Genomic DNA, 14,076 nt, shown 5'->3' with positions numbered 1-14,076 from the left:
GGCAGTCGGGGGGCTTGGTTCTTCAACATTTGTTGCACTGTTACTGGGCAGCAAATGCAGAGAAGGCGAGGGCTGGAGTAAGGAGACGGAAGCTTTGTGTGCGGATAGAGGGGGGGTCCTGTCAGGGGTCAGGACTGTGGGCGCGGGAAATGGCGCTGTTGCTACTTGCCCCGGGGAAATATTCCAGGAATGCAGTAATGATAGCCACGCTGAAGATCTGGGGGCAATTTCAACAGCACTTCAAGTTGTGGGTAGGGTCGAGGGTGATGCCGATAAGAATCATTGGTTTGAGCCAGGGAATGAGGAGAAAGGGGTAAAAGATATGAAGGAGGGGAGATTCTTAAATTTGTAGGAGTTGGGGGTGAAGCATGGGTTGTAACGAGCCAGGGCTTGAGGTATATGCAGGTGCGGAATTTTGCAAGAAAGGCTTTCCCGAGTTTTCTGGTGGCACCGTCTTCCTCGTTGTTGGAGGAGGTGCAGTCAGTGGGAGAGTTGGAGAGAGGGGTCATCTCAGATATCTATGGTAGCATTATGGAGGAGGTCAAGGAGTCTATGGAAGGGATTAAAGCCAAGTGGGAGGAAGAGCTGGGGATGGAACTGGAAGAAGGATTATGGTGCAAAGTGCCGTGACGGGTCAATGCCTAGACCTCGTGTGCGAGACTAAAGTTGATTCAACTAAAAGTGGTGCATTTAACGAAGATGATGAGCCGGCTGTTTGACGGGATGAAGGATAGTTGCGAGTGGTGTGGGAGAGGCCCAGCCAAACATGTCCGTATGTTCTGGTCTTGCCCGAAATCGGAGAGATATTGGGGGGTGCTTTTCAGCACCATGTCTGAGATTCTGCACATGGATTTGTAGGAGGGTCCCCTCGAAGCCATAGTCGGGGTGTCAGACCTATCGGAGTTGCAGACGGGTGAAGGGGCTGACGTTTTAGCCTTCACCTCGTTGATTGCTCACAGGTTCTGTTGGGGTGGAGGTCAGCTTCTCCCCTGCAGTGCCTTAGCGTGGCTGGGGGAACCTGTTGGGAGTTTTTGTCCTGTGAAAAGGCGAACTTTGCTCTCAGAGGGGCAAATAAGGTTCCACCAGAGATGGGGGTCGTTCATTTGACATTTTGGAGACCGAGGTGCGGCCGAAGTATGGGGTTGGGGGCATTGGGTACTGTTGCTGTAAAAATGTTAACATTTTGAAAATGTTGAATAAAAATATATTTTTTAAATATCTCAGGTAGCCGATGAAAAATCAAAGCAAGGGGAATTTTCAAAATATTGACAGAAAAGTCCCCCCCCCCCCCCCCCCCCCCCAAAACATTGTAACCCAGTATTCAGAAATTTGGTAAGATCAGTGGTCCGGAATTGTGGTCCAGCTTTTGCATCTTTAAGCATTCCTATCTCTCTCCCTCCAGTAGTCTAGGATGTTTGTTGTTGCTGCAGTTATTTTTCATTTCACTCTGATCTGCTGATGGCTCACACGCGCACAGCACACATCATGGCAATGTGAGTTTGCAATCTTAAATATGTACGTCTTTGTGCCTGGGTTGGGGGGGGTAAGGGTCCTGGGCATGATTTATTTGTCTTAAAACAGGCACATTTTTTTCTTAAAAAAGCCAGTGAGAAAGCAGGCAAAGTGAAACTGAGGGCACAGGTCCGAATAAAGGATTCACTACCAGCGATTCAGAATACCCAAAATCCTGATTTATCTCCCAACCAACACAACATGATCTGCTTCCAGACACAATTGAGTGGGCCACTTTCCCTATTGGGAATTACATGGCTTCCCTCCAACACGACAAGATCAAATCAATGCCTAAACCTCAACGATACAAAAAAAAAATAAGAATGGATGGAACATTACTTGAAGCACAAATTGCAATTTAGTTTTTCCTGAAGCTGGTGCAACTTAATTGCCAGGAAACACAGCAGCTTGCGCACATGCAAATAACCAATAATAGATTGTAGGTGTGTCCTACTGTGCGACAACTAAGTTATAATCAGTAACTAAGCAGCAGTAGCTTTTGCTCTGATGACAAACAGACCAATGTCGAACATATACATTCCCTGAATTCAAAATAAACCAATTAAAGGTAAACATTAAAACATTCTCCATGCCAGCCTCCCTTCCACCTTCTGTGTGGCTGAGCTCATCCCAAACTCTCACAAAGCCCCGCTTTTCCATCACCCTGGTTTCAGTGATATATATTGGCTCGAAGGTTCAAAATACGTCGAGTGGCAGGCAAATTTAGCCCCAAAACATCACAAAGAGCCACAAAAAAGAAAACAGGGGATAAGTATTCAAAACAATTTAATCATGGCTCTTCCATGGCCCAAGTAGTGTTGCACAATTGAAGGTGTAGGAACTGGTGTCTAATTGGGAGTGGGGAAATAATGTTGAGTTTAATTAAAGGAGCAGCAAGTGTGGGAGGGACAGAATCTGTGAGTAGCTGCTCCTCCAGTCATAGATTCCGTCCCTCTCACTGCTCTTCCAGATAGAACCTATGATTGGAAGAGCAGCAGCAAGTGCAATAGGGAACCTGCGATTGGAGAAGCTGGAGCAGTGATCCTGAATGAGTTTGATCCGTTCGATTGTGGAACTTCGACATCCTCTGAAAGCCCTCGAAGAAACAGGAGGAAAAAGTGAAAGCAAGCAGAAACACAGCAAAGTGGCCTGGAATAGGCCCTAGGGAGGCACCTGAACTGAAAATGTTAAGCGTAGCAGCCAGCGGAGAGGTGATCTATCCCATTTTAATTTCCTTGTAATCCTAGTGGGAAGGTAATGAGATACAAGAACGTCTGTTCCAAAGAGGGGCTGGTTTAGCTCACCAGGCTAAATCGCTGGCTTTTAAAGCAGACCAAGCAGGCCAGCAGCACGGTTCAATTCCCATACCAGCCTCCCCGGACAGGCGCCGGAATGTGGCGACTAGGGGCTTTTCACAGTAACTTCATTGAAGCCTACTCGTGACAATAAGCGATTTTCATTTCATTTCTCCCCCGTCCCCCACAGATTGTCCGACAGGCGGATACTTCTAGCACATCACCACCCTGCAACTGTCAGAAAGCAAATAGACCCCTCATTCCCTGATCGGATAATTTTAATAATCCATGTAATTTTGATCTTCTTTCCAACAATAAGCTCTCGTGCTGAGAGAGGTCTTATATCTATAGCAAGAGGGGCAAAATATCAAAAGGGATTCCTATTGGACGTTGTGGGTTAATGCAAGTGCATTGGCTCCATAGTGATTGAACCTGTAGGCAGTGATAGGCCTCATGCCTGCGATGACGGTGGATCAGCGATCACCATGAAGATTGAAAACAAAGACATATTTTGCATCCGTATTCACTACAAAAGAACTGATAGGGTACTGAAAAGGTGTTGGCGTTAGCAGGTTCCAGGTAACAAAAGTGTTACTGTTAGCTGGCTCTGTGTAGTTGCAGCTCAAGAGAAATCACTGTCTTGTTATGCTCTTGACGTAGCATAAGCGGCTTCCTTGATGTGCACTCTGACAAAGGAAGGTTCAGACGTGGAGATAACTTCAACATGTTTATTGAACTATTTACAATTCTCCTACTCGGGTTCGCCACTACTGTTAATCCTTCTATAGCTACTCAGACTGACAAACCAGTCTGCTACAATCCAGTCTGGTGGGTGTGATGTTGAATCAACCCTGTGTCTCTACTCACTGAGTGTCTCCACTGGAAAGAGGAAGATCATGTGTGCTGTGTCCTTTATATATGGCTTGGTGTAATGCCCCCCCCTGTGGTAGTGTCACCTGTGTGTGTATCGTGAATGCCCATTGGTCGTGTCCTATTTAACTGACCTACTGGTCGAGTGTCTGTGTGTCATGTCTCTGGTGCTCCCTCTAGTGTCTAGCTAGTCTACATGTATTTACATTAACCCAATGTGTATTTACAGTGATGCATATCACCACAATCACGAGAACCATTTGGTAGTTCAGTGAAGAAGTCATGGGGAGCTGAGAAAATATCAAATTATTGACTCAATACTGGAAAGGTCTAGGGCCCAGAAGAAGCCCTGGGTACAATTTATAGCTTGGTGTAGCTGGGGAGTTGAGCCCAGCTATTAAAGGGCTGAAACTGCAGACTCACAAATACAGGGGAATGAAGTTTCGGGAGATATGATTTAAATCCTCAGAGATGTGCAGTCATCGAGGTAGTCCAAATTGGAGCAGCTTTAAGAGAATTCAGAGGCTTGATCTTTGAAAGCAAAAGGTTTGGTTCCATTTGTGAGGGAAAGTTCAATGAAATTGGTGGGCTCACAATGTTCATGACATCTTGGTACATTGCTGAGAAATCTATGGGAGGTTTTGATTGCATTTGCTATTTATTGTGCAATTTGCCTATTAATTCACATATACCTAATTTTAACCGTAGATATTAAGAGTATAAATGGTTTTACTTTTTTAGTTTGTACAGTAAATTGTATTTTTGTTTGTTCAATACTTGTGGAATATTGTGGCTTTATCCTCGAAGCAAGGGCCTTGAATCTCAAAATTTGTTTACTTTAAACAAAACTCTATTGGTTGCTGTACTGGTAACTTCACTCAATGGCTTCTGCCATTATATTAGGCAGAACAGAAATTAGGCCCATTGGGTAGACCATCTCAGCTATTTGGTCTTTGTAACACTGGAAAAGCAGTTGTCTAAAACATTGAGACCATGGACACCAGTGGCAATTTGGTTTGGTGCAGGTCTCTGAAAAATTTTTTATATGCTTGTGGGAAAAATTCACCAAACCCTCATATTATGCTAATATTTGAAATCTACTGTGCCTAGATTTTACAGGCATGAATTTCCACCAACATATTACTCAGATAATGTTAGGAAATTCAATGGTGAAACTACATAAATGAGAAAGACAGACTTGCATTTAACTAATCTATTTCACAACCGCCACATATTTTTAAAGCCAACTTCTGCACAGCATGCAGTGATGTTAATGGTCAGATTATCCATTTTTGTTATATTGATTGAAGGATAATTATTGGTCAGGACAGAGGGATGAAGGGTCTCGGTGCATTTATTATGAAGCAGTGCAAACAATCAATAAAATTAGCACTGACACGCAGTGTCTCAAACAGCAACCTCATGACTGAGTTGGCAGATTTTGAATCTTCCCTGATTTTGGGTCGGGAAATTCAGGCCAGATGGGGGTCAAGGGTCAGTCGGAGCCCAGGAATAGACTGGCTAAGCATAGAATTAGTCTTGCACCACAACATGCCAATGCAGTGCCCAGACCAATTCTTAAATTATTTTTTTACTTTACTCAATTACAATCGAGCACATTCACAAAACATCCAGTTTTCAGACAACTCTAATGTTTGGATAGCCAACGGTGCCAAAGAGGCCCGGCCAACCATGCCCACATGTTCTGGTCTTGCCCCAGACTTGTGGAGTACCGGACAGCCTTCTTCGAGGCTATGTCCAAAGTGGTGGGGGTGAGGGTGGAGCCATGCCCGATAGTGGCGGTCTTCGGGGTTTCAGACCAGCCAGATCTATTCCTGGGGAGGAGGGCGGACGCCCTTGCCTTTGCCTCCTTGATCGGCCGCCGTAGAATCCTGTTCGGCTGGTGGTCAGCAGCACCACCCAGAGCTGCAGACTGGCTGTCCGACCTCTCGGAATCTCTCCAAATGGAGAAAATCAAATTCACCATCCGAGGGTCGGACGACGGCTTCCACAGAACATGGGAGCCATTCATGCAATTGTTCCGGGACCTGTTTGTGGCCAACGAACAAGAGGAAGAATAGTTGAGGGGGGGGGGGGGGGGGGGGCAATAAACATGTGCCTCGGCCATATTGGGGAATGTAAAATATGTATGCCGGCTAAAGGGGGGAGGCCACAGTTATTATTACGAAGATGCTTACCTGTAAATATATATGTTAATTTTTGTGTGTTCTTTTTTTTTCTTTCTCTCTCTCTAACAATTTGTAATTTGTTCAATATAACACATGAAAACTGAATAAAAAACATTTATAAAAAAAAATGTTTGGATAGCCGAATTATAATAATAATCTTTATCATCACAAGTAGACTTACATCAACACTGCAATGAAGTTACTGTGAAAAGCCCCTAGTCGCCACGTTCTGGTTCAGGTACACAGAGGGAGAATTCAGAATGTCCAAATTACCTAACAGGTCGTCTTTCGGGACTTATGGGAGGAAACCAGAGCACCCGGAGGAAACCCACGCAGACAAGTGGAGGCCGTGCAGACTCCGTACAGACAGTGACCCAAGCCAGGAATTGAACCTGGGACCCCGACACTGTGCTACCGTACTACCCATCCATGTTGGAATTTGAGACACTCTACCAATAGCAATGTTTCAGTTATGTAAGAATCTTTTTGGAAAAAGAACAGTGCAATGTAATTTCAGTGCCATAGTTATGCCAAAGCTTTCCATGAAATTACAGATAAAATTATCTCTACGTAATAAAAACAAATCTTCAACCAACAGCTTGAAATCAAAACAGAAAACGTAGTTATGTTCTCTTAAAGCACTGCTTCCCCAAAGGATTGTCAGGAAGTCAGCAAGCACAACAGCAAAATAATTTTATCACCCTCCTTAGCTCCCAGCAGTAGCTAAAATGCAATTCGTTCAAGGGCAACATTAACACCCATTAAATTACACATGCGCAACAGCATGATATTCCGAAATTAGCCTCTTTATGGCTTCTCAGTTTGCCATTTATACATAATTAGACCCTTCTGCAAATGTAGAACTGCCACACAAATCACAACCTGGCATTCCCTTCTCCACTCCCTGATTTTCATTTCTCAGTTCTGGTTACTGAGGAAAAAGAACTTTTACAATATTCTGCAAATATAAACCCATTTTACTATTTTCAAATGCTAACTGACAGTGTTTATTTTCAAGCTTTCTGGCATTGTTTTTAATCCACTAGAAATTAAATGATAATCTGCAGGCAGTGTTTAATTGGGCAGATAGAAGCACACAAGCAGGATTGATGATACTCAAGTTCATAGGGTCACTACTATTTATCACAGATAACTTCAGTCTGTACTATATAACTAGATCTTTAAGAACAAAAAGTAATTCATCCACATGTCCGCTGATCAATCAACCAGCGACTTAGGTATATGACAAATCCTGGTTTGAAAATTTGTCTGATGCCTGCCGCATACACGAGTGTAGCACTGAGGTTATTGATTTATTCAATACTATTTACATTTTATAGATACTCAGTGAGCTCAATGTATTTCCAGTGTGTTTGTTGCAGCTTACACTTCAAGTAAATGCTTTTGGCTGCATGTTTTTCAATATTTATAGGTGCACACACTGGAGGAATTGTATCACTGACTTTTCAGAAATCGCTCAATCGGCTGGGTTGACAGAGGTACTACGGAGGGGAACATATCAGGTAGCTGGAGAGAAACTATTTCTGCTGGTTGCATAATCTAAGATTAAGGGAGATTAAAGGGAGACGAGTCTTAAAAAAAAGTCAGAACTTGCAGGAGTGAAATCTAAGCTGTGGAAGTTTGGAACTCTCTTCCGCAAATGACAATTGATGCTAGATTAATTGTAAATTTTAAATTTGAGGTGGATAGATCTTTGTTGCCCAAAAGTCTTAAGGGATACAGGACAAAGGCAGGTTTAGGCAGCTCCATGACAGTTCAGGCATGATTTCACTGAATGGCAAAATTGGCTAGAGGAATTAAATAGCCAATTCACATGTTCCTAATTGGGCCTCAGTGCCCCATGTAAAGTAATGGATCAACTCACATCCCGACCTTTGAACTGAACAAGGAACCATGCACATAAGAGTTTTGAATGGGAACAGTTAACCTGAGATCCCATCTCCATGTGGTTAAACAGTTTGGAGATTCATTACATAATCTCACGCATGAAACTCAATAGTCACGGTACTGGAGAGCTCAAAGTACCCATAGACCAGCTACCAATCAACATCTTCAAAAAGAGACATGCTGAAAAAACAGCCAAAACCAAAGCATTACACCAGCTCTGACAAAGAGTCATCCACATTCAAAACATTAGTTCTGTTCTCTCTCCACAGGTGATGTCAGATACGCTGAAGCATTTTCTGTTTTCTTTTCAGATTCCAGCACCTGTAGTTATTTGCAGAGTCACCGGCAGTGACTAAAGTAAAATTTAATGGGGTATAAGGATTTGTGTCAAACTCCATGATAACATCTGTTTGGCTCATGAAAACCACAATCCAGGGGCTAAGACTTTGAGTGCACTTCACCGCTGGTAAAATCAGACCAAAGCACAATTTAGCCATCACGGTTTAAACACTGCACAGTTCTAACACACTTAACAAAAAGATACATAGGAGTGTTAAAAGAAAATTACGAGGGTGATACCTGAATAGAGAGTGTATCCATCTTAATAAAAAGAGGGTTGGCCAAATTATAAAAAAGAGTAAGTCAGGGGGACGTTGAAAAGTGTGTTTACACTTGCAGGGGGTCCACATCCAGAGACTATAAATATAATCTAAGATTTCAGAAGAAACGCTTCCAGGTGGAAAGTGGGGAGAATATGGAACTCGCTGTCACAGAGTAGTAGTTCAGGTGAATCTGGATACGCACATGTGGTTGAAGGGAATACAGGGTCAAGTTGAAGTGGATAGCTGAGGAAGATACAGTGGACCATAAACAATAACATGGACCTGCTTGGCCAAATGGGATGATGCTGTGCTATGAATACAGTGTAATTTTCCTTCCCTCCTCCAGATATAGACCCTGGGTACCCGCTTTCTCCCGGATTAGTTGCTGGGGCCCGGGACAACACCGGGGGCTCGCACCTACTCCCGGGGCCGCATTTCGAGTGACACTGGGCACTGGCGCGGAGGCCGGAGAGAACAAAATCCTCACCAATGGTACAACAAGCAGGCGCTCACTTGGCCTAGACGGCCAGGACATTACTCACCTCTCCAGCTGCGATCCTCCTCGGCCTGAATCCGCCCAAACTCAATTCAAACTTCGCTACGGGTGTGCGCACGCGCATTCTCAAACGGCCGAATCTAGTTTCACTTCCGGCTAGGACTCGGGGGCATGCGTACTCAAGCCGGTTATTCGGGCAAACCGACAGTTCGAGACTGCGCATGTCTGTTCCCATCTTTGCGGATTGTGCCTGTCCGCGCAGCGCTTCCAATGCGCTTGTCCACATGCCGTTCCTCGCGGTTAGGTTTTGCGCATGCGTATTTCACAGTGTTCTTTGACGGTTGGATTTTTGAAGGTTTGTGCCTGATGTTCAAATGCTGCGATATTTCTTATCAGCTCTGCCGATTATAATCGTCGCTTTATTCTGTGATTTACTGTCCAACCAATGCTGCCGGTTCACAATGAAAACGTAAATAAACACCATGCGATCCCACAGCGCGAAATTTAAATGGACAGAAACGGCAGGAAAGATATAAGGAGGAAAGAGAGAGAGAGAGAGAGAGTGAGAGAGAGTGTTTGTGTACCGGGAGAGAGAGAGAGAGAGTGTTTGTGTACCGGGAGAGAGAGAGAGAGTGTTTGTGTACCGGGAGAGAGAGAGAGAGTGTGTGTACCGGGAGAGAGAGAGAGTGTGTGTGTACCGGGAGAGAGAGAGAGTGTGTGTGTACCGGGAGAGAGAGAGAGTGTGTGTGTACCGGGAGAGAGAGAGAGAGTGTGTGTGTGTACCCGGAGAGAGAGAGTGTGTGTGTACCCGGAGAGAGAGAGTGTGTATGTGTACCCGGAGAGAGAGAGTGTGTACCGGGAGAGAGAGAGAGAGAGTGTGTGTGTACCGGGAGAGAGAGAGAGTGTGTGTGTGTACCCGGAGGGAGAGAATGTGTGTACCCGGAGGAAGAGAGAGTGTGTGTGTACCCGGAGAGAGGGAGAAAAAGTGTACCGGGGAGCGAGATAGAATGTACCGGGGCGGGGGATAGACTGTACCCAGAGAGAGAAAGAGTGTACCCAGGGTGAGAGAGGTAGAGAAAGAGTGCACCCGGGGAGAGAGAGAAAGGGTGTACCCAGGGGTTAGAGTGTACCTGGAGTGAGTGAGGGAGAGAGAGAAAGGATGTACCCGGGGGAGAGAGTGTACCCGGAGGGAGAGAGAGACAATGTGTGTACCCAGAGAGAGAGAGACAATGTGTGTACCCGGAGAGAGAGTGTGTACCAGGAGAGAGAGAGAGACTGTGTGTGTACCCGGAGAGAGTGTGTGTACCCGGAGAGAGAGAGACAGACAGACAGAGTGTGTACCCGGAGGGAGAGAGACTGTGAGTACCCAGAGAGATAGAGAGAGAAAGTGTGTGTACCCGGAGAGAGAGAGAGTGTGTACCCGGAGAGAGAGAGTGTGTACACGGAGAGAGAGACAGTGTGTACATAGAGAGAGAGTGTGTACATGAGAGAGAGAGTGTGTACATGAGAGAGAGAGTGTGTACCCAGAGAGAGAGAGAGAGTGTGTACATGAGAGAGAGAGTGTGTACCCAGAGAGAGAGAGACAGTGTGTACCGGGAGAGAGAGACAGTGTGTGTACCCGGAGAGAGAGAAAGAGAGAGTGTGTGTACCCGGAAAGAGAGAGACAGAGTGTGTAGCCAGAGAGAGGGAGAATAAGTGTACCCGGGGAGCGAGATAGAATGTACCCAGAGAAGAGAGTGTGTACCCGGGGAGAGAGAGAAAGGGAGTACCCGGGGGAGAGAGTGTACCCGGAGTGAGAGAGAGAGAGAGAGTGTGTGTACCCGGAGAGAGAGAGAGAGTGTGTGTATCCGGAGAGAGAGAGAGGGAGTGTGTACCCGGAGGGAGAGAGACAGTGTGTGTACCCAGAGAGAGTGAGTGTGTACCCGGAGAGAGTGTGTGTGTGTATCCGGAGAGAGAGAGAAACAGATTGTGTACCTGCAGGGAGAGAGACAGTGTATGTACCCGGAGAGAGAGAGAGTGTGTGTACCCTGAGAGAGAGACAGTGTGTGTGTACCCGGAGAGAGAGAGACAGTGTGTGTACCGGGAGAGAGAGAGAGTGTGTGTGTACCCGGAGAGAGAGAGAGACAGTGTGTGTACCGGGAGAGAGAGACAGTGTGTGTACCCGGAGAGAGAGAGTGTGTGTACCCGGAAAGAGAGAGACAGAGTGTGTAGCCAGAGAGAGGGAGAATAAGTGTACCCGGGGAGCGAGATAGAATGTACAGGGCCGGGGGATAGACTGTATCCAGAGAGTGAAAGAGTGTAACCGGGGAGAGAGTGTACCTGGAGTGAGAGAGGCAGAGAAAGATTATACCCGGGGAGAGAGAGAGACACTGTGTGTACCCAGCGAGAGAGAGAGTGTGTACCTGGAGAGAGAGAGACAGTGTGTGTGTACCCGGCGAGAGAGAGTCAGTGCGTGTACCGGAGAGAGGGAGACAAAGTGTGTACACGGAGAGAGAGAGAGAGTGTGTTTACCCGGCGAGAGAGAGACAGTGCGTGTAACGGAGAGAGAGAGACAAAGTGTGTACCCGGAGAGAGAGAGTGTGTGTACCCGGAGAGAGAGAGACAGTGTGTGTATCCGGAGAGAGAGAGACTGTGTACCCGGAGAGAGAGAGTGTGTGTTCCCGGGGGAGGGCGACAGTGTGTGTACCCGGAGAGATAGAGAGAGAGAGTGTGTGCACCCGGAGAGAGAGAGAGAGAGTGTGTACCCGGAGAGAGAGAGTGTGTACCCGGAGAGAGAGAGAGAGTGTACCTGGACAGATAGAGTGAGTGTGTGTACCCGGAGAGAGACAGTGTGGGACCCGGAGGGAGAGAGAGAGACTGTGTGTGTACCCGGAGAGAGAGAGAGTGTGTGTGCACCAGGAGAGAGAGAGAGTGTGTGTGTACCCGGAGAGAGAGAATGTGTGTGTATCCGGAGAGAGAGAGTGTGTGTACCCGGAGAGAGTGCGTGTACCCGGAGAGAGAGAGAGTGTGTGTGTACCCGGAGGGAGAGAATGTGTGTACCCGGAGGGAGAGAGTGTGTGTGTACCCGGAGAGAGAGAGAGAGAGTGTGTACCCGGAGAGAGAGAGAGTGTGTACCCGGAGAGAGAGTGTACCTGGACAGAGAGAGTGAGAGTGTGTACCCGGAAAGAGACAGTGTGGGACCCGGAGGGAGAGAGACAGTGTGTGTACCCGGAGAGAGAGAGAGATTGTGTACCCGGAGAGAGAGAGAGATTGTGTACCCGGAGAGAGAGAGAGATTGTGTACCCGGAGAGAGAGACAGTGTGTGTACCCGGAGAGAGAGAGAGAGAGAGTGTGTGTGTACCCGGAGAGAGAGAGAGTGTGTGTGTACCCGGAGAGAGAGAGTGTGTGTACCGGGAGAGAGAGAGAGAGACAGTGTGTGTATACCCGAAGAGAGAGAGTGTGTGTGTACCCGGAAAGAGAGAGACAGAGTGTGTAGCCAGAGAGAGGGAGAATAAGTGTACCCGGGGAGCGAGATAGAATGTACCGGGGCGGGGAGTGTGTGTACCCGGGGAGAGAGAGACAGTGTGTGTACCCGGAGAGAGAGAGTAGGTGTTCCCGGGGGAGGGAGACAGTGTGCGTACCCGGAGAGATAGAGAGAGAGAGAGTGTGTGTACCCGGAGAGAGAGAGAGAGTGTGTACCCGGAGAGAGAGAGATAGAGAGTGTACCTGCACAGAGAGAGTGAGTGTGTGAACCCGGAGAGAGACAGTGTGGGACCCGGAGGGAGAGAGAGAGAGTGTGTGTGTACTCGGAGAGAGAGAGAGTTTGTGTGTACCTGGAGAGAGAGAGTGTGTGTGTACCCGGAGAGAGAGAGAGTGCGTGTGTACCCGGAGAGAGAGAGAGTGTGTGTGTACCCGGAGAGAGAGAGTGTGTGTGTACCCGGAGAGAGAGAGTGTGTGTGTACCCGGAGGGAGAGAATGTGTGTACCCGGAGGGAGAGTGTGTGTGTATCCAGACAGAGAGAGAGAGTGTGTGTACCCGGACAGAGAGTGTGTGTGTACCCGGAGTGAGAGAGAGAGAGAGAGTGCGTACCCGGAGAGAGTGTGTACCTGGACAGAGAGAGTGAGAGTGTGTACCCGGAAAGAGACAGTGTGGGACCCGGAGGGAGAGAGACAGTGTGTGTACCCGGAGAGAGAGAGAGATTGTGTACCCGGAGAGAGAGAGAGAGTGTAGCCGGAGAGAGAGAGAGAATGTGTACCTGGAGAGAGAGACAGACAGTGTGTACCCGAGAGAGAGAGAGAGAGAGTGTGTACCCGGGGGAGGGGGACAGTGTATGTACCCGGAGGGAGAGAGAGAGTGTTTGTACCGGGGGGAGAGAGAGAGAGAGACAGTGTGTGTACACGGAGAGAGAGAGAGAGAGAGAGAGAGAGTGTGTGTGTACCCGGAGAGAGAGTGTGTGTGCATACCGGGTGAGAGAGAGAGAGAGAGTGTGCGTACCCGGAGCGAGAGAGACAGTGTGTGTACCCGGAGAGAGAGAGTGTGTGTACCCGGAGGGAGAGAGACAGTGTGTGTACCCAGAGTGAGAGAGAGAGAGTGTGTGTACCCGGAGAGAGAGAGAGAGACAATGTGTGTACCCGGAGAGAGACAATGTGTGTACCCGCAGAGAGAAAGAGATACAGTGTGTGTATCCTGAGAGAGGGAGAAAAAGTGTACCCAGGGAGCGAGATAGAATGGGTGGGGGATAGACTGTACCCAGAGAGAGAAAGAGTGTACCCGGAGTGAGAGAAGGAGAGAAAGAGTGTACCCGGGGAGAGAGAGAAAGGGCGTACCCGGGGGTTAGAGTGTACCCGGAGTGAGAAAGAGTGTACCCAGAGAGAGAGAGAATACCCGGAGAGAGAGAGTGTGTTCCCCGAGAGAGAGAGTGTGTATCCGGAGAGAGAGAGAGAGAGTGTGTGCGTACCCGGAGAGAGAAAGAGAGAGTGTGTGTGTACCCGGAGAGAGAGAGTGTGTGTGTGTGTGTACCCGGAGAGAGAGAGTGTGTGTGTACCCGGAAGGAGAGAGTGTGTGTGTACCCGGAGAGAGAGAGAGAGAGAGAGAGAGATAGATTGTGTACCCAGAGAGAGAGAGTGATTGTGTACCCGGAGAGAGAGAGAGAGTGTGTACCTGGAGAGGGAGAGAGAGAGTGTGTATATCCAGAGAGAGGGAGAGAGAGTGTGTGTGTGTGCCTG

The 14,076-nt window shown here is 47.5% G+C and overlaps 2 protein-coding genes across 3 annotated transcripts in view; one reads left to right on the top strand and one right to left on the bottom strand.

Moving 5' to 3' along the window:
• The window catches only part of LOC119967536 (structural maintenance of chromosomes protein 6-like), a 130,886-nt gene extending 121,818 nt beyond the window's left edge, over positions 1-9,068 (bottom strand). The window contains exon 1 of the mRNA XM_038800217.1: positions 8,919-9,068. The gene's annotated coding sequence lies outside the window, so the exon portion shown is untranslated. The remainder of the gene's footprint in view (positions 1-8,918) is intronic.
• A 52-nt stretch (positions 9,069-9,120) lies between these two features.
• Positions 9,121-14,076, top strand: part of LOC119967537 (flap endonuclease GEN homolog 1) — a 43,647-nt gene continuing 38,691 nt past the window's right edge. Inside the window, exon 1 of one of the 2 annotated variants that reach the window (XM_038800219.1) lies at positions 9,121-9,227. In XM_038800219.1, the coding sequence (XP_038656147.1) occupies positions 9,143-9,227 (85 nt within the window). In that variant the 5' untranslated portion in view covers positions 9,121-9,142. The other variant, XM_038800220.1, reaches the window with a different exon arrangement.

The sequence above is a fragment of the Scyliorhinus canicula genome, chromosome 6 (assembly GCF_902713615.1).
Source record: "Scyliorhinus canicula chromosome 6, sScyCan1.1, whole genome shotgun sequence".
Classification (NCBI taxonomy): Eukaryota; Metazoa; Chordata; class Chondrichthyes; order Carcharhiniformes; family Scyliorhinidae; genus Scyliorhinus; species Scyliorhinus canicula.
Note: the sequence above shows the minus strand (reverse complement) of the source record. Positions and strands in the feature narration are given on the sequence as shown.